This window comes from Centropristis striata, chromosome 9 (genome assembly GCF_030273125.1).
Source record: "Centropristis striata isolate RG_2023a ecotype Rhode Island chromosome 9, C.striata_1.0, whole genome shotgun sequence".
NCBI lineage: Eukaryota > Metazoa > Chordata > Actinopteri > Perciformes > Serranidae > Centropristis > Centropristis striata.
Genome location: NC_081525.1, coordinates 37,056,897 through 37,080,497, shown reverse-complemented (window position 1 = coordinate 37,080,497; position 23,601 = coordinate 37,056,897). Strand labels below are relative to the sequence as shown.

The window sequence follows — 23,601 nt, the reverse complement described above, 5'->3', positions numbered from 1 at the left end:
TTTCTAGGATTTAGCAATCCTGTGAATCACTTAACTAATATTTAGTTGTATGACCACAGTTTTTTATAACTGCTTCACATCTGTGTGGCATGGAGTCAACCAACTTGTGGCACCTTTCAGCTGTTATTCCACTCCAAGATTCTCTAACAACATTCATCAATTCATTTACATTTCTTGGTTTTGCTTCAGAATTTTTGATGTCACCCCACAAGTTCTCAATGGGATTCAGGTCCGGGGATGAATGAAAGATTCGTAGGTCGACCCATAGGTCATTTGTACAGGAAGCAAAATATGACTCGGTAGTAATTGTGAATGACGGTTTTGCACTTGGGGCAGGTGGGAGTCGAACAAATGTCGGACTTTCACCAGGAGAAAGGGGTTCATGTCCCTGTTCCATAAGGTGAGTTTACCACTTAAACCAGGTTTATTTGGTGAGTCTGACTCATTTTCATTTGATTCGGCTTCAAAAAGCAGTTTCAACATAGTTAAAGCTTAGTTACTGCAGCAACTTGTGCTAAAAAGCTTAGCATGCTCGCCATGGGGAGCTAGTAGCTAATCCTCCTTAACACTGTTAGCTCTGTCAGCACCATCACCGTTGTTAGCACTGTTAGCCGCCTCCAATTTAGCTCTGCCACTTCCATGTTTGCCTGTGAGGTCAGAGGTGAGCTCTTCATGCAGCTAATCCCGTCACAAACTGAAGGTAAATTAGTGAGAGCTGTGCGGAAGGCAATCCTGGCTCAGACTGAATTTTGTTCTGAAAGCCAAGTAAGGCACCTTTAACAGTATATCTTCACAAGAAACTATGACAACTGGGCAGCTTGCTTAGGAAGATCATGTGATTCAATTAGAAGCTATAGAAGAGCTTCTAAATAGACAATTATTTTTGGATGTATTGTCAATCTTAATGAAAACTAATGTGACTTCAGTCTTGAAATTTCACACAGCTGTCAGGTCGTCCTTCAGCCTGAGGAGGAGGAGGGAATTATTTGTGACAACGTCTAACAAGATGAAAATGGAGAAGCACCGTGCAGTTTGGCACAGTGACCCATTGATGTGAACCTGGTGCAGGTGAATGATAGGTACAAACCAGATTACAGCCACACAGAGAGTCAGAGGGAGAGAGATTAGTGGGCATTTGAAAGGGGAGAAGGGAGAGGATTTGGTAGGATGAGGGAGAGGAGAGGAGAGAGGATTATGGAAGCCAGAGCTTGGATCCTAAAATAATCCTTTCAGTATACTGGGCTTTATGCGCCGCGGGGCAGAGGCCAGTTCGAGCTATTAAATTGTCATTTCATTCACGCACAACACTTCCGAATGTGTGATCATCACCACCGCCACCTCTGTTTCAGGAGGAAGAGGTGTTTGATTTCTTCTTTAGTTTCTGGCTCTCTGGCCCAACACACACAGAGTGCACGCATGCACACATAAACACACACAGAGTGCACGCACACACACATAAACACACACAGAGTGCACGCACACACAGCGGCAGGCGCGTCCATTCCATCTGCCTTAATCTGGAAAGCTGGTTCGGAGCTACATGCCTGTATCCGAAGCTCGACAGTTAAGCGCCTCCTTCTTTCCATGCTGCCTGTTCTAATTTGGGGATTGCCATGGTTACGTAAGATTCAGGGTCAGGGGGTCAGTGACGTTGCAGGCGAACACCGGATGGATGTGTGTGTGGCTGCTTCATGGCGACAGAAGGACATAATATAACCTCGAGAAAGATGGCAGATGAGGATCAGGAAGGAAACCATCACACTGACAAAACCAACTAAATGGGAGGAAAAGGAAGTTTACAACCAGGAGAGAAAATAATAAAGCAAAACACTTTTCCCAGCATTGTATTTTTAAACATTGCATTCAGGAAGGAGCAGATACATGCTTTGCATTCATGTTGTAATGGTTTTTTTTTCTTAATTTTCTTGTAATTGCACAAGTGTGAGAGGGAGGACCTACAGTGTAGATAAAAGTGTTCACAAGCATGTAGACAAACAATAGAGAGGCAGGAACATAAAGCATGCATAGGTGGAGCTGTTTGCGAAAGTACAAGCTGTGATTTAGTCATTCAGGACAAAAGCGTTCACAGTGGAAAAAGACAGAAAGACAAGCAGGAGACTCACCACGCATGCACACCAGAGAGACAGGAGAGGGAGGGGTGTGAACGCTCTCTGTTGCTCCACTAACCTACTTACCATAATCTCTCTCTTCTCCTCATTTCATAACTGTGCCTGAGTTACATGATACACTCGTCATCTTACCCACGCTTGCAAATCAATTATTTTCATCGGTCTGTCATTAATGGTATTTGCTTTTGTCCTAGGTTGTTACTCTTTCTCTTACACACCCACGTTGCCAAGGGTGGAAACAGGAACGAAACAGCACCCGATGAACTGTAATAAACTAAAGATAGAAATGCATGTACATACATGCCCACATAGATACATACAGTCCATACAGTACATGCAGTACATACATGCATGCATGACATTTTATTCTACTTTGTGAAGCATTTTCCTCCCAGAGATTTGTAGAAAACTTCTGATCAGATTGGTTTTAAATGCACTGAATATTAGGCCTATTAAGATAAGCATTTTATTTAATTTATCTTTTTACACTTCAGGGTTAAAAGCCTTTGTCCCCATTGCTTTAAAACTTATGACTGTGCCCTGGATTGCAACATTTCAGGAAATGGGGAAAACAAAACAAAACAGCACACAGAACAACAACCTGTGGTCACACTTAATTCCTCCACCAAGATTAGTGTTTGTTAATCCGGTGATATAATGCAATCAGTTCTGCAACGTTGCATCCAGCTAGAGGAAAACTGAGGACAGTTAGAACTTCTCTTCTAAAAGAAACGGCTAGTTCATTCACAAATAGATACATACATGAAAAGATATGTTTTATGTTATGTCATATGTAGAATCCCCTTGTGTTTAAATTTATAGTGTAACTGTGGTCTGGTGTTTCATGGAGGTTTTTATGCCTTTTAATGTTGGCCTAGCGTAACAATCACAAATGTTCATGCTGCATTTTTTCTGTTGAAAGGAACAGAAATCGGTGTGTGAGAGCCAACTATGGATTAATAATATCCATCATTTGATGGATAGTTTTGGTGAAAACTAAAATGTACATTCATTACTTGTGCTCCTTAGGGAAATATCGACTGCTGTGTATAACAAATGTGTTGGACTACAAAGCCCTTTGAGGCAAATGTGTGGTTCTCGGCTATATTAGTAAAATATATTTGAATTTAATATAATGGTCATGTTTTCTATAAGGCCGCTGGTTGACATTAAATTCCCATTCTCATCCCGGAATATACCCTTGTTAAGGCAAACTAGATCTTGCAATTTTGCCAAGGTTACGCTACTTATGCTTGCATTATCATGATTCATTAATACATTTAAATTTAAAGCTTGGTTTAAGCTGTGAGCTGCATTTTATGTTGTTTATAGGGTATGAAAACAAACAAAAATAAAAAAAGCTGTATGCTGCTTGAAGTATTAGTAAGTAAGTAAAAATCACCAGTCTAATAATTAATAGATAAGATATATTTATCCTGCAGTGGGTAAATTCAGTCCCGGGGGCAGTTTACAAAGACATAAAAATCAAAAGTAAAAAAAAAAGACATTATATAATACATAAATATACATACATATATTAATATTTCACATAGGGTTTTTCCTGAGGGATTGTTGAATGTAAAATAGATTGTTGTAGCCTATAAATAAAAAATATATAAAAAATGTTCAAGTATATATAAGGATATACACAGTACAATATAAAAAATAACAGTGAAGTGACATGGTGATATAAGCCTACAGCCTATATATCGTCTCACTGTTAATCGTCTCACTGTTAATCGCCTAAGTCATTTTTTGTCAAAATTAGGTTTTTTGCCTAAATCATCTCCTCATGACGCCGGCCACCTATGGTAAAATCACCTACATCCTCAGTTGATCAGATCATGAGATTTTACCCCTTTAAGATAATGGCCTATGTCAAGTGTGTGACTTAGGCGGATTTATTATGCCTAAGTCAAAATAAAATGTATATGTGTAGTGACATGAGCATGTCATAAACATGACATGGAATGTGTCATGAACATTAATGACACTTTGAAGTAACATTAATGCTCATGATACTTGTACTTGTGACTCTTATGTAAGCACCTTCAAAATAAAGTGTTACCATATCTTGCTTAAGTCACAAAGGCATGTTCAAAAAATTGCCTAAGTAATTTATTTCTCTTAAGTTACATAATTTACACACAGTGTTATTACTATGCCAATAGCCATCATTGTTACATCATTTTTGAGTGAAATCATCAATAAATGTCATATGTTAGTTTTTTGTGTTTCCTGCAAAACTTGAAAAAATGAGTTAGGTGATTATTTTAACAGGGTGACGATATTGAGGATTGTCATGGAGAAGCCTCTAAAATGTATCGTAGCTCCTTTTCATTTGGAACTAGTGAGGAATTAAAAATAGACACTGCTGCTGATTGTAATAGTGAAACTATCTCCCAGTAAATAAAACTGTGCGCTTGTTATTAAACAGTTCCCACGCTGGCTGGCTGTCTGACTGAATTGACACACTGCCACACTTTCCCACGCACGCAAGAACCTCCTTAAAGCGCGCGCGGAGAGGTGGCGCGCGCGTCAGATCACGGGGCACGAGGCGGGCGGACCGCGGGGTGAGGATCATGTGTAGTCCACGCGCCGAAACTAGGTTACAGCGCGAGCAGTGGAGCAGGACGGAGCTGTGAGGAGACGAGGAGCTGCCGCTTTATTACCGGAGAGGTGTTTGATATCAACAGCACGTCTGAGACTGCGCGGAGCGGACACAAAGTCCATAACTACAACACATCGTTGCTTTTATTTATTTTACGATCGTGCGCGTGCAAAGAAAAGGTAGAAAATCCTTATGAGGATTTGGTGTTGTGACAGTTTTCAGCTGCTCCAGTTTGGAGCGAATAAGTGCGCGTCGCTCTCAGTGTTTCTTGACTTCGTTTCCACCTGGAGTTGTATGTCTTCACCGTCAACATGAGAGGTGAGTTTGTGGAAATGTATTATTTTAAAAAAATGCTATGATATATTTTTGAACAGCCGGACAAGTTGTTGTGTTTGTAAATAACTTTTTTGAGTTGCATTTCGCGCGACGAAGGCACTGCTTTGAGACAGTCCAAAGTGCGTAGGCTGCAGGCTCGCACTGAAACGACCAGATTACACCGAGGGAAATTAAAAAAAACACTACTGCAATGTTGCTCATAAAATTATAACTCTTAGGTTAAAAGTTGTTGACTAAATGTTAAATGTTAAATCACATTTTAGGATGTTTGAAATGTCTTTATTTTAATTATAACGCATATAAATGTACATACGTATAGTTTTAAACATAAATGTGTTTTGTTTATTAGTATAAGCTGTAAAGGTTTTGTGCATTTATTTAGTTTTGTTTTTGAAAATAAGTGCGTGTTCGGCTGTGAATTACTTTATTTCGCCGGTGAGTCCAGTTATGTAAGAGAAAGGGAAGGGAGGGAGTGAGCGGAGTGATTCAGAGGCTGTCAAACAGAGTGAAAATCTGCTAGCAAGGGTTGTTTACGGTGAATATATAGTCCCTCTTTTCTTAGCCTTTTCTCTCCTTTTCTATTTTCACTATTCCATTACAGTTTTTTTAATCACTTATATGAGATTACCATTAGTTTTGCAGTTTTATTGTTGACTTTCTTTACTTTTTGATTTTGATTTTTTTTTTTTTTGCCTCAAAGCACAGTTGTGTGTTCAACTCTTTACTGTTATTATAGTTTGTTCAACAGCCAGCGTGTGTTTGTTTTCAGCGTCAGCAGTATGGTGGACAGTGTGAGGAGGGGGAGAAAGACAGAGAGAGAGAGAAAGAGGAGGAGGTGCTCCATTGACCTAGTTCTGTCATTGAGGATTACAGCTGTGTGTGTGTGTGTGTGTGTGTGTGTGTGTGTGTGTGTGTGTGTGTGTGTGTGTGTGTGTGTGTGTGCGTGCGTGCGTGCGTGTGTTTCCCTGAGGGTGCATGGTCCATGGTTACTCGTCATTACAAATGAAACAATGTTGATTACTCAAATCAGTTGTGAGTACAGAGTGTTCCTCTTTAAAATATGGTGGATATGTGCTGCACCAGAAGAGCCTGATTTTAGTGCACCTTGCAAGAGGAATGCTGCTTTTTATTAGTTTTTCTCAGAGGAACATTTTTTTTAATGCTAAGTGGGGTTTTTATAACATATGACATATAAAAACAATATTAGTACTGGACAATTTTGAATAAAATATGAAATTCTGATTATTGTGACTGACATTGCAACTGATAACTCACAATATTGGAGTGAATTATCTTTTTTTAAACATCATTATTCTCATTTTCTTTGAAAAATATGTTTAAAATGATTATTATCTGCAGAAATTACAATTTTTAGACTGGGACTTCTCTGCAGCACCACAATATGAAATTCAGAATGGTATTTTGACACATAATTTGACTAGTCAATTTTGTGTATATTAAGATTAATTGTTCAGCCCTGCATATTGTATAATATATATATAATGCTTGGATTTATCAGGTTACAGTTGTTTTGTGGAGTTGTGATGTCAAAGCCATGCACCGCTGCGACAAGCAGGATATGAGCACAGCAAGCCCACATGTAACCACGAAGCACAGCAGGGTCCAGTTAAGCTCAGTTTCCTCTGTCAGCTAAGGTTACTTACATCAACCACAGTATGTGTCATCCCAGTCAAGCACGGCTTGTCAATCTGATTTTTGTAGATATAACACAGTATCCACCCTGTCATCCTCGGTCTTAAATTGAATATGAATTGACTGTATGAGCAAACACAGGTTACATAAGAGTATGAATATCAAAAGCCTTGTATGGATGTCATTTTCCTGAGTCACCTGATGGACTGCAAATTGGGTAGTCATACTGGTTATTCTTGTTAAATTTTGCACAAGCAGGTTAAGTAGATAGGATGCAATGGGATCCACTAGACAAAATGCAATAAAGCACCCTCATTTGATGCCTCTGTGGATAAGTTTTGCAGAGCTGCAGCTTTTTAAGAGTGTGCTGGAGCTGAGTTAGCCCAGGATCAAAGGTAGGATAGCAGTAAAAAAGAAAAGGGTGCTCTCTGCTCTCCAATCCTCAAAGTCATTATCTGTTGCAGCCGTGGGGAAGTTCACAGCAAGCTACAGTATGTGTCAAGCTGCACTTTCTCTCTGACAGCTGCACGTTAAGATTCCTTTCCCTTATCTGGTTTTAACCAGATCTTTTATCTGGTTCTGGTTTTAACTCTTCATCCAGCTGCATGTTAAATGCGATTAAAATGTTAAATTGGGTAATGTTAAATCTGTAAAAATCTGCATATCTTTTGCATAGTTTTGACTACTAGGTACACAATTTATTGCAGCACAATAATGTATACGATTACAAAAAAATAATATTTTTCTTTGCAGTATCTTAAGTCATTTTGATAGCCCATATCTATGTTCCAAGTATGTTTAGGGACAAATGACATCAACACAGATGTAGAGATTTTAATTCAAGGTGACTGTGATTGCTGCAGCACAGTCCTAAATTTGTTCCTGTGGCTTGGAGCAGCATGCAAAATTACATGCTGTGAACTGAATTCCTCAGTCTGGTATTGCTTGTGTTGCAGAGGCCCACTTGGGTTTGGGCTTTGAGTTGCATAAACACCAAGATCAAGTGAATGCACCTTATCTTCTCTGATCAATGGTGAGGGATTACAGAGGCACACAGTGTGAAGCCTGGTTTCTTGGCAGGCACAGCATTGTTGTTGAGCATGTGAATGTTTATTATACTGTAAGAAAAGTGGGGAAAGGTGTTGAATAGTATAGTTTCGTGTAGTCAGCATGTTTTTTAGTGAGATAGTCCATAGCGTAAAACATAAGGCATGCAGCAAAAAAAATGTACAGGGAGAAAAGTGAAAGTCAGAAAGTACCACCTGGTTGTGCCAACAGCTGAAATTGTGCACTCCTTCGTGTGCAGTCAGCAATCCAATTAATATTCTCTCTCTTCCTGAAGACTATCAGGAAATGATTATGCTTATTTCATTATTCTGAGTGCATCACAGAAAAACGAAAGGAAATAATTCCAGTTTCTTATAAGTACGGCAGCTCAATTATGGGGAAAAAAATCATAATCATAATTATTTCAATCAATATTGACATTACAATTACATAACACAATTATTAATTAGCTTTGGAAACATTGCGCATTCATTGAACTTTAAAGGGACTTTCTCGAACTTATAATTAAAATTAAAAGCAAATAAAATTGATTGGTTGAAAAATACAATGAATAATAAATAAAAATATGCACATTTAAATAAATAAGTCAAATGAATAAGCTAAAACTATAATTTTGGTGCACTTCCACAACCTACTTAAACTATTAGAAATATATTAATAATTTAAATCTCATAAATAGAAAATAATAATAATAATTGCATATACTATATTGCAGTTCCCTGCATAATCTACTGAAAACCTCATTAACATGTATTTAATATTTTGATAAACTATATCCAACATATTTCGGTCAGTTACTCAGCAAAAACAGGCAAAATTGTGCTTCTGTAAAGTAAAGGGAGCGTTGGATTTATAACTTATATAATTATAATGTAGTATATGATATTCATCTAATTATCTTGTTTTTTAATCGTTAGGAGGCAATCTCTCAACCCTACTTATAACACACATATTTTTTATTCAGTGTTACTCAACAGCATCTCTCATTTCACTGCTGTTGTATCTGCTGAGTAGTTACCTAAACCTGCAGAACATTTTTAAGAGTTTGGGGTTAGTGTCAGGCCATATTATACTATACTATCTCTAGGTAGGTCAGTGGGAGGAGAATAAGAAAAAAAAGGCAAAGTCATTACTTTTCACATGCAGTAGCTGTATAGAAAACATATGGTGGTTGAGGCCCTGAGGATATTTCTGGATATTTATTAAAATAACTGCCAACTTTGATTGTGCAAACCCTCTCAGGTGGTTACTTATCTTACAGTTGCACAATACAGCGTACATGCTGTAGAGGCCCCAGAAGCCCCTCGGAATGTAGGTTAAGTATACAGTATGTCAGGTAAATGTAAAGTGCAAGATAAATAGGACCTTGGACTCCATTTGATTAGCTGGGATGAGAGGGCAAAGTCTCTCCAGCAGAGGTTTTACAGCACTGATGGAGAAAAGTGCTGACCAACGGACAGTGACACACTGACACAGAAAGGACTTTAGATTGCCAAATCGAGCATAGAGTTAGCATATGGTTGCACTTTTTTTTCTTTTAAATGGGATTATTGTGACTGATATAGCATATTCTAACTTGATCAAATATTGCCTCTTCCTGCGATTCAGATATTGCTCTAGTCCATATTGCAATTTTGATTTTTGAGTTTATTAAATTCGTTTTTTGACATTTTTCCATACAGTTTATACTGGATATAAGCCCAATTTACTCTCCAAAACTCAAATTAAATTATATATTTCAAACATTTCAGCTATTATTGCATCAAGCATAACTACTTAGATGCTTTTTTAAATTTCAATAATCTTAAAATTAAATAATCTCTGTTAATGATACATTTGATGAAAAAAAGTTAATGAAAAAAACCCCAGCATGTTTTGAGAGACATTTAAACACACTGAATGGTTGTTTTTCCTTGTTTGCTTTCTTGGAACCAAGATACAAGGAAATGCTCAAAATAAACTCAGAGGAGAATAAAGAAACTGTTGTTCAGGCTCATGCTGCAACACAACAAACCAAAAAAAATAAAAACACAGAGTAGCCTGTTTTAGCTGTCACCCTAATAACTTCTCTGCACACTGTTATTTACACTAAACAGTGCTCAATTGTCTGTGCTGAGTTGTGATTTTCATTTGCCAATAGCCAGAACGGCAGAAGGGATCTCTGGGCAGCCAACTGCACCAGAGTAAAAATAGATTTATGGTGTCACTCAAACACAGCTGAAATTTCACTCAAATACTTGACATGCTGCAACAAGTTGAGAGCTACTATTAGCTAAGAGTGTTCCCTCCACTGCAGCGTACTGTACTCGATGGTTAAGTAAGTATTTCCAGATGTTGCATAAGTTGGAAAAGCCAGACGTTTAACCCTGCCAGTTTCAGCTGGTCATCCATCTTACAATAATCAAACCTTACATTGTTTTCTTTCCAAACCATAAGGAGGACTCCACCCTCCTTTTAATTTACTGAGTCAGATTCGGTTCCACCTTAAAACCTGCAAGAAACCAGATTGTGCTCCTTGTGCGGCTTCCACCACAAGCCCCTCCCCCTTTTGCTGAATGAGAAACTGTGTCAGTGGAGCAGCTCCTGCTCTCTGGGCCTGACGGTGCAGCTCGCTCAGCTGACTGGCAGGTGAGGCGGCGAGTCGCAGACAAAGCCGCCCCCTCAGCAGCCAATGGTAGAGCAGGAGAGTGAGGGAAGATCGTCACACTGTTGCCAGGACAACCACCTTTGAATGAGTGTGTTCGTGGAATGCGGCCAGACGGCAGTTATATAACAGGCTGAAGGGAGGGGTGAGGCGCTGGAGGGGGAGCGATAAAGGGAGCAATAGAAAGGTTTTTTTTTTCCATTGCCCTTTATTTATTTATATCCCTCAGTTCCATTGACCAATAGGAATGTCACCCAATTAGAAACATTAAAATATGTCGCCTACATTGCATAGAAAGTCTTTGTCTAGGGAAATTGTTAAAGATTTTTTTTTCTGTGAACTAAAGATTTTCAGGGCAATCTCAGTCCCTAACCTCTTTTGCTTTGCCTCTTTGTGTGACGCATATCTCTCCCCACACAGAGTGACTCATGTGATTGCTCAGTCGTGAGTAGTTTATCAAAGAGCCTTTAGAAAACAGCAATTTTCTGGAGAGCTGTGATGGCCGGTTAAAGCCGTCTCTGCGATTTACAGGTTACCTAATACCCTCTGTGCCCTAACAAACGTGGTTCAGGCAGGGACTGTTTGGCACACCCTGCTGCTGGAGAAAAATCCAATCTTGCACACAGTCTGAGCAATAACAGTTGCTAGCACTTCTTTTGTGGGTTACAATTGTAGCCCTTGGAGGGTTCAGAACAGCAATTATGGCTTTGTTAACCTGCTAACGTTTTGTATATCTGAAGGAGGCGCAACATGGAGAGAGAGCGAGAGAGAGAGGGAGAGAGAGCCGTGAAACTTTATAACCCCGGGCCTCAGCTAATGCAATTGACCTGCTATTCTGGGCTTGAGGAGGCCCAGCTACTTAGATAAACAACATAATGAAAAGAACAGGCTGTTCCTGTAGTAAGAAGGCTAAGGCCTGCGCAACCAACTCAAGGTGTAAAATGTATACGCAGTTTACTTTGTCCATCACATGATGATGATGATGATGTGTTTTTGACACTTCTCTTGAATCGTCACAATCCTGTCAAATCAGTGTCCTCATTATTCTCTTCATTTGTCAAGAAATAGCCTGAATTTCCTGTGAGAAACTTTGAGTGATTCTTGCTGCACCAAGAATTGTCACATGCAAGGTGCTGGTTGTCTTGTTGAAGTTGGTTTGTGTAAAAAGTCAGGATTATCCAGAGTGAATATTGATTAATTATAGACTGCCTACATTTGATATGATTGATGTATTTTATTGACAATATTTACCATCAGCATGTTACGCCTAAAAAGAAAATGTTAAATGTTCCAATAACTTTATCATGATGCAACTGGTGACCAAAGATATGTTTTCTTGTATCTGTGGGCTGGGTTCTCCATATGTATTGTTACATTTTTTTTATATACTTTGGCTTTTACAAGCATTTTGCCTGAAAATTCATACAAAATTCTTATTTGACATAATTTGTCAAATTAGACATGTTGATGTATTAAATACTCAATGTATTTATTGGTGGAATAAGTGAATGAAAGCAATTTGACTTTGTAATATTGACCACTAATTTATCAGCTATATTTTATAATTCATCATTCATCATTATTAGAATATACACAATCTCATTATCAGACAATACTTTTTCAGCCCAATATATCTTGTGCATTCCTGTTATCTATCAATCTTCCAGTTATTTGTTATTTATCGATTAGTTGTCTGTAAAATATCAGAAAATGCCCGTCACAGTTTGCCACAGCCCAAGGTGACTTTATTAAATGTTTTGTTTGATGATTAACTGATGTATGTAACTGTTTGATTTTCTGTGCATTAGCTAATCAATTAGTTGGCTAAACCTTTCGGATCTTGGTGCTATTATGAAAGACGTACAGTGTTAACACTGTCATTATGCAACGACAGCAATAAGTATTTAATCACATTAATTTTCACTAAATCCATGTATTTATCTCTCTCCCTCTACAGCTCAAATAGAGGTAATTCCGTGTAAAATCTGTGGGGACAAATCATCAGGGATTCACTATGGTGTCATCACCTGTGAAGGCTGCAAGGTGAGCTATTGCACATCTCCCTCATCGATTGTTATTATCTCCATTCCACTCAGCCCAATAAATGCATTTTGCTTGTGATCTACATTCAGCTGCTAGCAATGGAAACCACTGATTCACATTTGGTGTGTGTCTTTTTGTCTGTAGGGTTTCTTCCGACGCAGCCAGCAGAACAATGCTATGTACTCCTGTTCACGACAGAGGAACTGTTTAATTGACCGGACCAACCGAAACCGCTGTCAACACTGCAGGCTGCAGAAGTGTCTGGCTCTGGGCATGAGCCGTGATGGTGAGTTCAGCAGTGCGATCTATATTTAATTAACTCAGAGTTTCCACCTCGCATTTTTCATGTTGAATGAGTCATGGAATCCTTGTTAGACCTAGACCATACCTTGCTGAATGTTTAATTTTTGTCCTGACATCCTCCTGTTGCAGCCGTCAAGTTTGGTCGAATGTCCAAAAAGCAGCGAGACAGCCTGTATGCAGAGGTCCAGAAGCACCAGCAGTCCCAGGAGTGTGCGGGTCTCGGTGTCCGCGAGGAGAAGATTGACATGGCCGACCACGGGCGCACATACAGAAGAGGCTCCAGCGCCGCGCTCAGCGACCTGGACGACATGACCATGCTGCCAGAAGGCCTGCTGTTTGACCTGCCGCTGACCCCAGAGGACGCAGGTGGAGAGTACTGTAACCTGGACATGCTTGGCGGCAGCGGAGGCAGCAGCTCATCCTCTCAGAGTTCACCAGAACAGACCAACTTGGACTTTGTAGACGGCAACTACAATATCAAGCATGAGTACCAGCTGTTGCACGACTCTGGACTCTTCTCGCATGCTATCCTCAACCCGCTGCCTGAGGGCTGCTCCCTGCTTGAGATAGGTCAGTACAGATCCTGTAACATCTTGCTACTCTATAATGTCGGACCATTATCATTCCAAGATTGTCCAATACTGACACTTTGTCACGACCCTCGGTATCTGATAACAACACCCAATGTAAGCCCATCCACGGCTAATCTTAATAAACATGAATCTCATTGCAAAAACCTTTCTCCTGTGTAGAGCGTATAACTCAGAGTGTGCTGAAGTCCCATATTGAGACGAGTCAATACAGCGCAGAGGAGCTGAAGAGAATGGCGTGGACCTTATACAGCCCAGAAGAGACGCGCTCATACCAGACCAAGGTATGTGTGACACATTATTGTCCTGCAAGCATATAACGTTTATACACATTACAAAAATGGGGTTTATTTGGGTATATCTACCAGATTGATCGATGGTCAAATAAACCATAACTGTTCTGTATAGTCTAAAATTAAAGTTACACATAAAACATGATTTCACATCACTGTTTAGCTCAACATGCTGTTTTGTGGGCTTAGGCGATATCGAGGTATTACTAAAATGCCCCCGTTTGGGGATATTTTGGGTTTCGTTCTCATCATAAAGGGGTGCCAGCCAACAAGCAAGCCACATGATTTGTCAGTATCAGTATTCATTATTCTTAAGGCCAAGACTTGTCTAACTAGGCTTATTACATATTAGACACACAGCATTGTAGTCTACACAACCTCGTAGAGTACATTGTACAATGACTTCTATCACAAGCGTGTTTTTTTTTGTTTTGTTTTTTACACAAATACCATCATATCAGGAATGAAGGTGTTATGAAAGTGTGAAAAGATGGATATCGACCAAGCCTGTTGTGTCTCATGTACAGAGTTTGCAGAAGAATGTTATCATGTTTTAACCTTGCAAAAACATGAAATGGAGAAGAAAGACTACTTGAACAAGTGTTCCCTTTTAATCACCATAGTTGATTCTTACACTGGGGTTGTAAATCTAAACATTTTTATCGCACATCTTTTTGCAGACTTCTTGTCTCTCTAGTCAAGGTTGTAGGAGATATAAGAGACATGAATCAAATATTATCAACATATGTCGGTCAGGACGTCCTCAGGGAAATCACTCTACTAGAGTTCAGATAAGCACAAAGTCAACGGAGAACAATGGGACACAACTTGTATGATGCCTCTCATGTATTATAATTATTAACAAAGCTTTCCTCTTTTTCTATTCTAGACAGCTGAGGTGATGTGGCAACAATGTGCCATTCACATCACCAATGCAATCCAGTATGTGGTAGAGTTTGCCAAGCGCATCACTGGATTTATGGACCTCTGTCAGAACGATCAGATCATCCTCCTCAAAGCAGGTCAGTGCATGGCACCAGTATAAAACACACAATATAAGCTAAAGGATTTATAATATGAACTGGATACGGCTCGTTGCTCAGCCTGGCCTCTGAATTTTTTGTGTCTGAGATTGTGAGCGGGAGAAAAACTGCTTTATGCTCCAGGCAAGCAATTCTCATCAGACTGAATAGATGCTGTCTTTGAGTCCAGTCTCCAGTTCTTATAATCCATCCATGGTTGTACACTTTGTGTTGAGCCAGACACCAGTCAAGAGCTGTTTTTACAAGATACAGTACGTGCCCACAGCAGTGTGTGTTTATTACTTTTACAAACTTTGAACTGTAACAAAAACAGCTGTCGTCATATGAACAGTATATTACCCTCGAGTGGTAGCTGACTTCACTGAGTTCATAATATCACATGCAAGCAGAGTGACTTGTAAAGATGGCATAATAGCTTGTTTCAATCATGCTGCATCTTCTACTATGTCATCATACTGTAAAGGGCCTCAACTCATAATTCATGGAGACTTTCGTGTGATCGTTTCATCAAGGTGTTAGAGTGTAAACAAACAATTAATCCTGCAATAGTTTAATGACTGTGAGCAGCAGCCAAAGTATTCTCGCAATTATAATAATTAGATGCAATTATTGATTGTGTTTGCAAGGTGTTAAATGTGTCCACACCTATACATGATCTGAAAAACCTGACTCACACCTGAAGGGCAGGGAAGAGTTACAGGATTATGAATGTAGGCTAATGACCAGCTATAAATACAAACAGGAGCACATTCTTTTAAGTATGTTCACTCTAAACAGGTCAAATCCACAGCATCCTGTTATCAACAGTGATGATACAAAACTCCCTGGATCAAACATTTTCAGTCACTTATGAACCACTGAATTGATGACAGTGTGCATGAATATCAGATACCTGTATGGTGTTAATCGCATCCTACAGGTGTCAGTTACCCAGTCACTCATAATTTTCCATACTAAATTATATAAAATTGCCTTTTCGGTACAGAACGTTTCACTTTTTGTGTTCACACCAGGGAAGATTTAACAAGCATTTGTTTAAAAAAACAAGATGCCTTCTTCTTACAACCTGAACCAATGTAAATTATGGGTCATGTCAGAGATTATGTCACTTACTTTCCAAGCGCTGAACATTGAAAGAAGCACCTGTTTTGTCAAAGGTTTTCTTTTTGTTAAAAATATTATTCCTGATTGAATTTGACATATTTTTTCTAGACCCCTGCATTATCCAGGGCAAAACAAAAACCTCAGTAGACTACATATTAGGGTTGCAACGGTATGACATATTCACAGTACAAAAATATCACTGTTTCATGGTATACAGTATTATACATGCATTACTATTATTAGTGTTATTATATTAATAATTTAATTGAAACTAAAGCAATTTGAAAATGGAAAAATAAAAGTCTCCCCTTTGAAAAAAAAAATACATATTTTTCAATTCTGTAGATAAGCAATTGTGGTATAATGACCTTACATTTTTTAATTATGAAACAGTATACCACTGCAACCCTACGACGTATGAGTATCTAATAGAAGGTTATTTTTTTCACTTTTCTCACAGTTTTTGCCTTGAAGATGAAATATTACAGCCACTTAGTTCTTGTCAGTGTAACTGCTGAACGTGGCTTAATTAGATAATTAACAAGGATTTTAAGTGTGCACGCTCTTTAGCCTCTAATCCAACTTGTTCAGTAATTATCTAAAGTAAATTATTGTATGCATATGTATATGTATATGCTAATCTTGTTCTTGTGTTCTTTTGTGTGTCCGTAGGTTGCATGGATGTTCTTCTAATCCGTATGTGCCGGGCCTATAACCCTATCAATAACACATTGCTGTTTGATGGAAAGTTTGCCACTGCTCATCTCTTCAAAGCACTTGGTGAGTCAACACATTCACTTTGTCTCTCTCATAGGAAACACATGAAACTTTTTTTCTCTTTTTAATGTTCTATCTGTGTCAAAATGATCACAGTCAGCCATTTTCTTTTTTGATGACCTTCTTTTTTTCTCCTTCTCCTGTTCTCTAGGCTGTGACGATCTTGTGAATGCAGTGTTTGACTTAGCCAAAAGCCTGAGCCGTATACAGATGTCTGAGGAAGAGATGGCTCTCTTCAGTGCTGCGGTGCTGCTCTCACCTGGTAAGATTATATATATGTATGGCATACATTTGGTGTATTAAATACTTTTGAACTTTACTGTTGTTTGAACATGGTAAACAGAAATGGTATGCAGTGCCAAAAGTTGTTACTCAAGTTTGACATGCGGCTGCAATATATTTGACAACAAAGAACTGCAAAAGTCTGGCTAATTAAATATAATCAGAGGTCATGCGATGTCTTTTTACAAGAACAAACTGTCAGACACCTAATAACAGTGGTGGATCTCTATAAAAATGCCGAACATGTCAGGGTGACTCACCAGTAAAGAGTCTAACCGCAATGGCCCAGCTCCAAGCCTGACTTAATGCCCTTTGCTGCCTTTTGTCTCTGTCTCTAAACAAAGCATAAAATGCCTCAAAAATATCTTTAAAATTACATGACATAAGTCCTACACTTTCAAATCGGTTTATTTTCATGACGATATATTTATATGCAAATACATATCATCAAAACGATATAAAAAAAAGTGTATATCATACATATTTTTGTTCATGTCGAAAAACCAGCAGCTGAACTTTGTTACAGCAATATTAACGCCATCTGGTCAACACTGCAACAATGTTCTGAGCTTTGCACGTGTGAGCCACATAGGGGCGTTGTTTTGCTAACATGGAGTACGGAGCAAACAAAAATAGGCTTTACCTATTTGTGTATTTATTTATTGATATAATATATATATATATTATATTGTCATTAGTTATAAATTACAGACCTTCCTGACTGATGGAGTTTTACTCCAACTAAAACCAATCTTTGCTTATAGCTTATTCAAGATACTGTAGTTTTACAGCAATATAGTTTAATTTTAACCAATTTTCTATCCAAATGTATAAAAAGAAGCTATATAAAGTGTCTTTGCATCATAAACAAGCTTTTACCAACTCAGACCGAAAAACTTGTAGTGCTGTGATAGATTTTAATGCACTTTGAATGTAATAATTCAAAGCACACCGACATCATGCTGCACCCAAGGTGACACTTCAGTACTGGCACCGAGAAGATATTGACTTAGTGCCAGCGTGAAACTCCTTAATTAATTGTACCCATGAATTCACATGCAAAAGCTGCAAAGTTTGTATCATTGACTTCACTGATCATCTACTTTGCTGGTCATTTTTCCAAAGCATAATAAACAAGTCGTTTATCACTGTGATGACAGCCTGCTGTTAAATCTTGGATGCTGAGTCATAACAGTCCCTGCTGAACACTGCATTACCATGCAGTGTTAATATAACTTTGACATTTTGAAAAGGCATTATGATAGATCACTCATCTCAGACAAGTTTCATGTCTCTGCAAACTAATTTGCATTGTTTTGTGAGGCTGCCTTGAAGGAAATCAATCTAAGAAGTTATAATGTGCTTTGAAAAATGATCAGAAGCTTGAACATGTAATGCTCAGCTCATTTTGTATTCTGCTCCTAGATGTTTGTGCATCGCAAACCTCACCAGGTGCAGTTTCAAATTGGAAACATGACAAACACTAATGAAACCTCCTTGTCACTGTAATTTTCTCAGACCGACCCTGGCTGACAGATGTTCAAAAGATACAGAAGTTGCAGGAGAAAGTCTACGTGGCTCTGCAGCGCTGCCTACAGAAAGAGGGAGCATCGGAAGAGAAACTAGCAAAGGTACAAATCCTGCTGCATTACTCTGCCAGTTTGACATGAAGCCTTGTTCACCTGCCAATGGAAACCCGTTTACACCAATGTGACAAAAGAAAAAAGATCCTTTGAGTCATTATAATGAGAAAAGTTTGTGAGTTAGTATCTGAAACAATGACAACAAACATAAACAACATGATGGTAGACCTAAGTAAAGTCACTAATTTGCTAAATTCATTATTTTGGGAAAGTCTCTTGTTATTTTAAAGTTATTACTTCAAGAAAGCTTCTCATTATAATGACTTACAGGATCCTTTTTTTCAATCACAATGTCTAGTTTTCTTTTTTTCAGTTATTGGATGGAAATGGGCTTTCATGCCTCCTGTATTAATGAGATTTTAAACCGACATATATTTCTTCATTTAACTTTTTCTTCCCCTCTGTATTTCCCTTTTAGATGGTGTCTAAGCTTCCCACTATGAAGTCCATTTGCAACCTTCACATCGACAAACTGGAGTTTTTCCGTCTGGTCCACCCTGAGACAGCATATACCTTTCCTCCTCTGTATAGGGAGGTTTTTGGCAGTGAAATCGCCTTCCCAGACTCCACAGAGGGCTAGCACCATTTAGCTACAGTAGCGGGATTCAAATAGAGACATTGAGGTGTAGTGAGGGGGAGATAAAAATGTGGCAACCAGCAGCTCAATGACAATCCTGCATGCTACACTTTAGGACACACTCCTCTCACCTATGAGCTCCCACCATGTGGAGTAGCTCACACTGCCCTGCCAGCCAGTCCAGTCCTTCAACGTAACACTACAGGAACTGCTGCAGTGCATGTTACCTCTTTTTTTAGGGACTTATTAAAAAGTAGCCTACATTATTTGTATTCTCAAAAATATTTTTCTATGAGAAGACCTCAAACCTCTCATCAAGCTGAATTTGACTTTTACAGTTCTCACAGTTCCTGTAAGCTATTGTTGAATGTACCCCTTTTTCCCTTTACCGTTCAGCGAAGCCCTAGGCTCGATATAGAATGTATATACTTTAAATCCTCACCTGCTCTGTGGAGGTTTGCAGTAATGATGCCTGTTTCAGTTCTGAGTCTCAACAGTTTATTATTTCAATCAATGTTTTGGTAGCGCCCATATTTTGCAGTTTTGTAACGTATGAACAAACTGTTCAAAGGGACCATGATCAAATTCACAAACTGTGCGAATCAGGTGCAAACCTTCAGAGTGTCTGCTACCACCATGCACCTACAAACTCTTGTGCACAGAGCACAAAATATAGCACTTATCTTTGGAGGTATTTTACTAGCACACCCACAGACACTGATGTAAGTGAGCTCTTTTTTTTAATGCAATCAGTGACCTCAGCCCTAATACCTTTTCCCTTTGAAAATGCCACTTTGACAGTGAGAGAATCACAGAGGTATTTTGAAAGTATTTTCAGATGCTCCTTTTATATATATACATATATAAATAAATACCTATATAATCATGTAAGATAAGAGTAGTCATGAGGAGGAGGGTGATGTGCTTGTGCTCAGGTCTCTCAAATAGATACTGCCTGTTCAAACTTTGAGGTTCTGGGATGGAAACATTATCGTTGCTGAAACAAAAATCTGATGGATAATTAGCACTTATGAGTCCTTGTTAGAATCCAAACTCTTGGCACAAGATTTTACGGGTTCACATTCAGACTGCCATCTGTGAAACTTATACAAAACCAGTCGGAAATGGTAGATGGGCCCTCCCACTGTAGATAAGCTGTATGAACAAGGTGGCGGGCTGTCGACCACTGTGGGAGGGGCATCTGGAACTGTCACCCCTCCGCAGAACAGTGCCATCGCCCGAAAACCTCCAGCACCGTCTCAACCAGCAGATTCAAAAGACTTTGGGAGTAAAAGAAAGAAAATGAACTGAGAGTTTGGTGTTGAAATGAAACGCCACGTTTCTACCTTCATAGTCGGACGAGAGGTAAAGACATGGACCTCTGTGTTATTTAAGCTCCTTCGACATCAGTCAGAGGGGATTTACTGTCTGCGCCAACTCAACGCTTCAGGTTGAGGCAGACTGTGCTATCGCTGATCGGAGAATTAGATCCTCTGTTCCTTTTTCCCTACTCCCTTACTACCTCACCCTCTTTAAACACTACATGGCACAGCAAAGTGTTGACAGAGCCATCAGCTACCCCCCTGAGTTAGTATTTTTGCTTACTTACTAGAGAGCTTCTTCGAAAATATAACATTTAGTGGTAAAATTTGAAGGCCAGTGATGACAAATAAAATATTTTTATGCTCTTAAAGGGACAGTTCACCCCAAAATCAAAAATCAGTTGTTTGTTTCTCTTGTTTGTAGTGCTTGTTGTGTTTTTCTTTCGGCAAGTTGCTGAGTGTTGGAGTTACCAAAACTAGATTGATAAATAGCACTACAGGTAAAAGATGTTTTTTTTATTTTTGGGTGAACTGTCCCTTTAAAACTGGACCGAAACAAAAAGCAAACTGAACTGCTGGATCTCCTTATATGGAGGACATCCTCACTGACTGCTTTTATGTTATTTGAGAGCAGTTTGTGCCTTCAGGTCCAGGAAGCCCTACTTAGATACAGATCTATCTGAAGTAAAGTCTCTGGAGACACAGGGTGTGTCCAGTTAAAAACCCTTTTCTTCGAAGTAGGAGGACATATTGGATTTCTGCCGCTCTACCATTATCCTAAAGAAGCTTCTAGAAAGAATAGTTGCAATTGATGCTGTTTTTATCCTAAGCATTTGAAGACAATCATACGACATATGTTGGATGTTTTACTTAATATGTCCGCCTGGTTTGCTTTGCACTGCTGGGACAGTGCTGTTCGCCATACACTATCTCACTATAGTATGAAGGGGTATTACCCTTTTTGCTGGGTACGTACTGTCAGACAGTGGCATGGTGGGATTGTGCAATAATGTCTCTCCCATTGTTTCAGTATGTTGGGCCTTTGTTGCCATGCATTACGGTTATTATTTTCAGAAGCACTCCAGCACAGTTAATCTCACAGCAAGACTAAATAATGTTATTTAGAATATATTGTACCAAAAATACACAGTAGCCAACCACTACACAGGTCAGCTCAGTCAGGCGACGCGACGACAGACAAGTGACACTTACAGATTGTAACAAAGTGCAATACTTTGTGTGTGTAGAATGTTAGTTATGCTGATTTGAAAAGATTCAGTATACTTTATAGTTTTTTGCAGGCCTAAAAGCTGTCCAGGGGACAGCACTTGGTGAAGATCAGCATTTTACATTTCCGTTTAGAGTTACTCAGGGAGATAGCTGGGCTCTCTGTCCTACAGTGTCTGCAGTTTGTCTAGCTAGCAAGACACCTTGCACCAACATAGAAGACCTTAAAACCTTGATCACTGTGTACAGTAAATGTTTGTGTGAATGTTTGATTTCAGAAGTATCAAAGATTTTACCCCTGTCTAATATCATTATTGCAAAACTTTTTTGAGTTTGAGTTATAGATGAAATAGGATCTTTAAAAAAGTAAATATAGTAAATATATATATATATATATATATATATATATATATATATATATATATATATATATATATATAATATAAAAGATGGATTATAATCTCTGAATCTTGTGTTGGTTTTGTTGTGATCTTTTGTTTCTTAATTTCTATCCCTATGTGTACTGTTTTTTTCTTATCAGTTTAGTGTCCTTTTTGTCTTGGAGAGATGTAATTCTATTTTTTTAAAGAGCGTTTTTAAAGATGTCTCCCTAAAAGTTCTCTTTTGTCATGATCCTTCTGTTTATGATATGTTCACTCTATTTTAAGATTGTTATTATTATTATTATTATTATTATTATTAAATCAATATAGATTTTAATAAGAAATAATTTATGTTATGGATATAAAGCCCAAGAGGTTTTAACACAGTAAAGTGTTATTGCACAATGGTGATACAAAATGTGGATTTAAGAATGTAATAAAAGTCTTTTTACAATTAAAACAAAAAACTGTTATTTTTCAATTTTACACCTTACACACACACACACACACACTAAAGGGGCTCCTTATTTATTTCCAAATCTCACTGCCCTATGATAAGGAGAGTGACTGCATTATTTCAAGTTCAGTGTGGTGCATTTTCTTGAAATCTTACCCATTGGTGGCATGAAACTAAGCACATTTACTATTTGTAAGTTACTTGAGTATTCATCTTATAAGCTATTTCTTATAAATGAATACATTTATAAGAAGTAGTATAAAAAGTAATTAAAAAGGATGTATTAATTAATACATTTATATGACAAAATGAGTTACTCTGCAGATTCTGATTAATACAAGTACATACAAAAAGTTAATAAATTGTTATGTATTATTATAGATTGTGCTAACCAGCAGTATATAAAGTAACAAGTACCAGCTTGAACATAAAGTATAAGTAAGTACAACTTTGAGTTACTTGTACTTAAAGTGAGTATTTCCATTTTCTGCTGGTTCATACTTTGGCTCTTCAACATCTTAGAGGCAAGTATTGTACTTTTGTACCATCCCCTTGGTCCCCCTATTTGAAAAAAAAAAACAGCAACATGTAAACGTGCCCTCTTGGATGCCCCCATGGTGAATAAAACAGGGTGAAGTGTCCTCTAGGGGGCCCTTCTAGTAGAGAAACTATGCTAAATTGTCCCACCAGATGCCTGAAATAAAGACACCACTGTGAAGTGCTCTCTAGGTTGGTCATAAATGGAGAAAACATGGTCAAAATTCCCCACAGGATGCCTATAAATTCAGGATAACAGGATAAAGGGACCTCAGGGCTGCCCATTAATTGAGAAAACATGATGCCAACATGCCCTTCTAGTAGACAAAACATCACAAAGTGTCCCTAGAGCAGTAGTTCTCAACCTTTTTGAGTCGCGACCCCCAATTTAACATCCATGTTGTCCGCGACCCCCGCTCACTGAACACAATCTCACACTCACAGTTCAGATCACCCAAAAAAGAAACAAAATGACCGCAAAAAGACACAAAATAACTAAAAAAAGACACAAAATGACCAAAAAAAACCCAAAAAATTACAAAAAAAGACACAAAATGACAAAAAAAGACAAACTTACGA

At 38.4% G+C, this 23,601-nt stretch overlaps 1 protein-coding gene across 1 annotated transcript; it reads left to right on the top strand.

Annotated features, from left to right (window-relative positions):
- The first annotated feature begins 4,760 nt into the window (after positions 1 to 4,760).
- On the top strand, positions 4,761 to 22,231 carry rorca (RAR-related orphan receptor C a). The gene is made up of 10 exons (XM_059341124.1): positions 4,761 to 5,058; positions 12,399 to 12,484; positions 12,629 to 12,770; positions 12,917 to 13,357; positions 13,540 to 13,661; positions 14,560 to 14,692; positions 16,490 to 16,597; positions 16,746 to 16,856; positions 18,395 to 18,507; positions 18,938 to 22,231. Exons 1-10 carry the CDS (start codon positions 5,052 to 5,054, stop codon positions 19,097 to 19,099), a joined length of 1,425 nt encoding a protein of 474 aa, XP_059197107.1. The 5' UTR covers positions 4,761 to 5,051; the 3' UTR covers positions 19,100 to 22,231.
- Positions 22,232 to 23,601: the final 1,370 nt, after the last annotated feature.

What these genes read in the sequence shown, in the direction of transcription:
- rorca (XM_059341124.1), top strand. An exon ending in TCATCTCTTCAAAGCACTTG is followed by an intron (nt 16,598 to 16,745) that starts GTGAGTCAACAC and finishes CCTGTTCTCTAG; the next exon opens with GCTGTGACGATCTTGTGAAT. An exon ending in TGCGGTGCTGCTCTCACCTG is followed by an intron (nt 16,857 to 18,394) that starts GTAAGATTATAT and finishes TAATTTTCTCAG; the next exon opens with ACCGACCCTGGCTGACAGAT.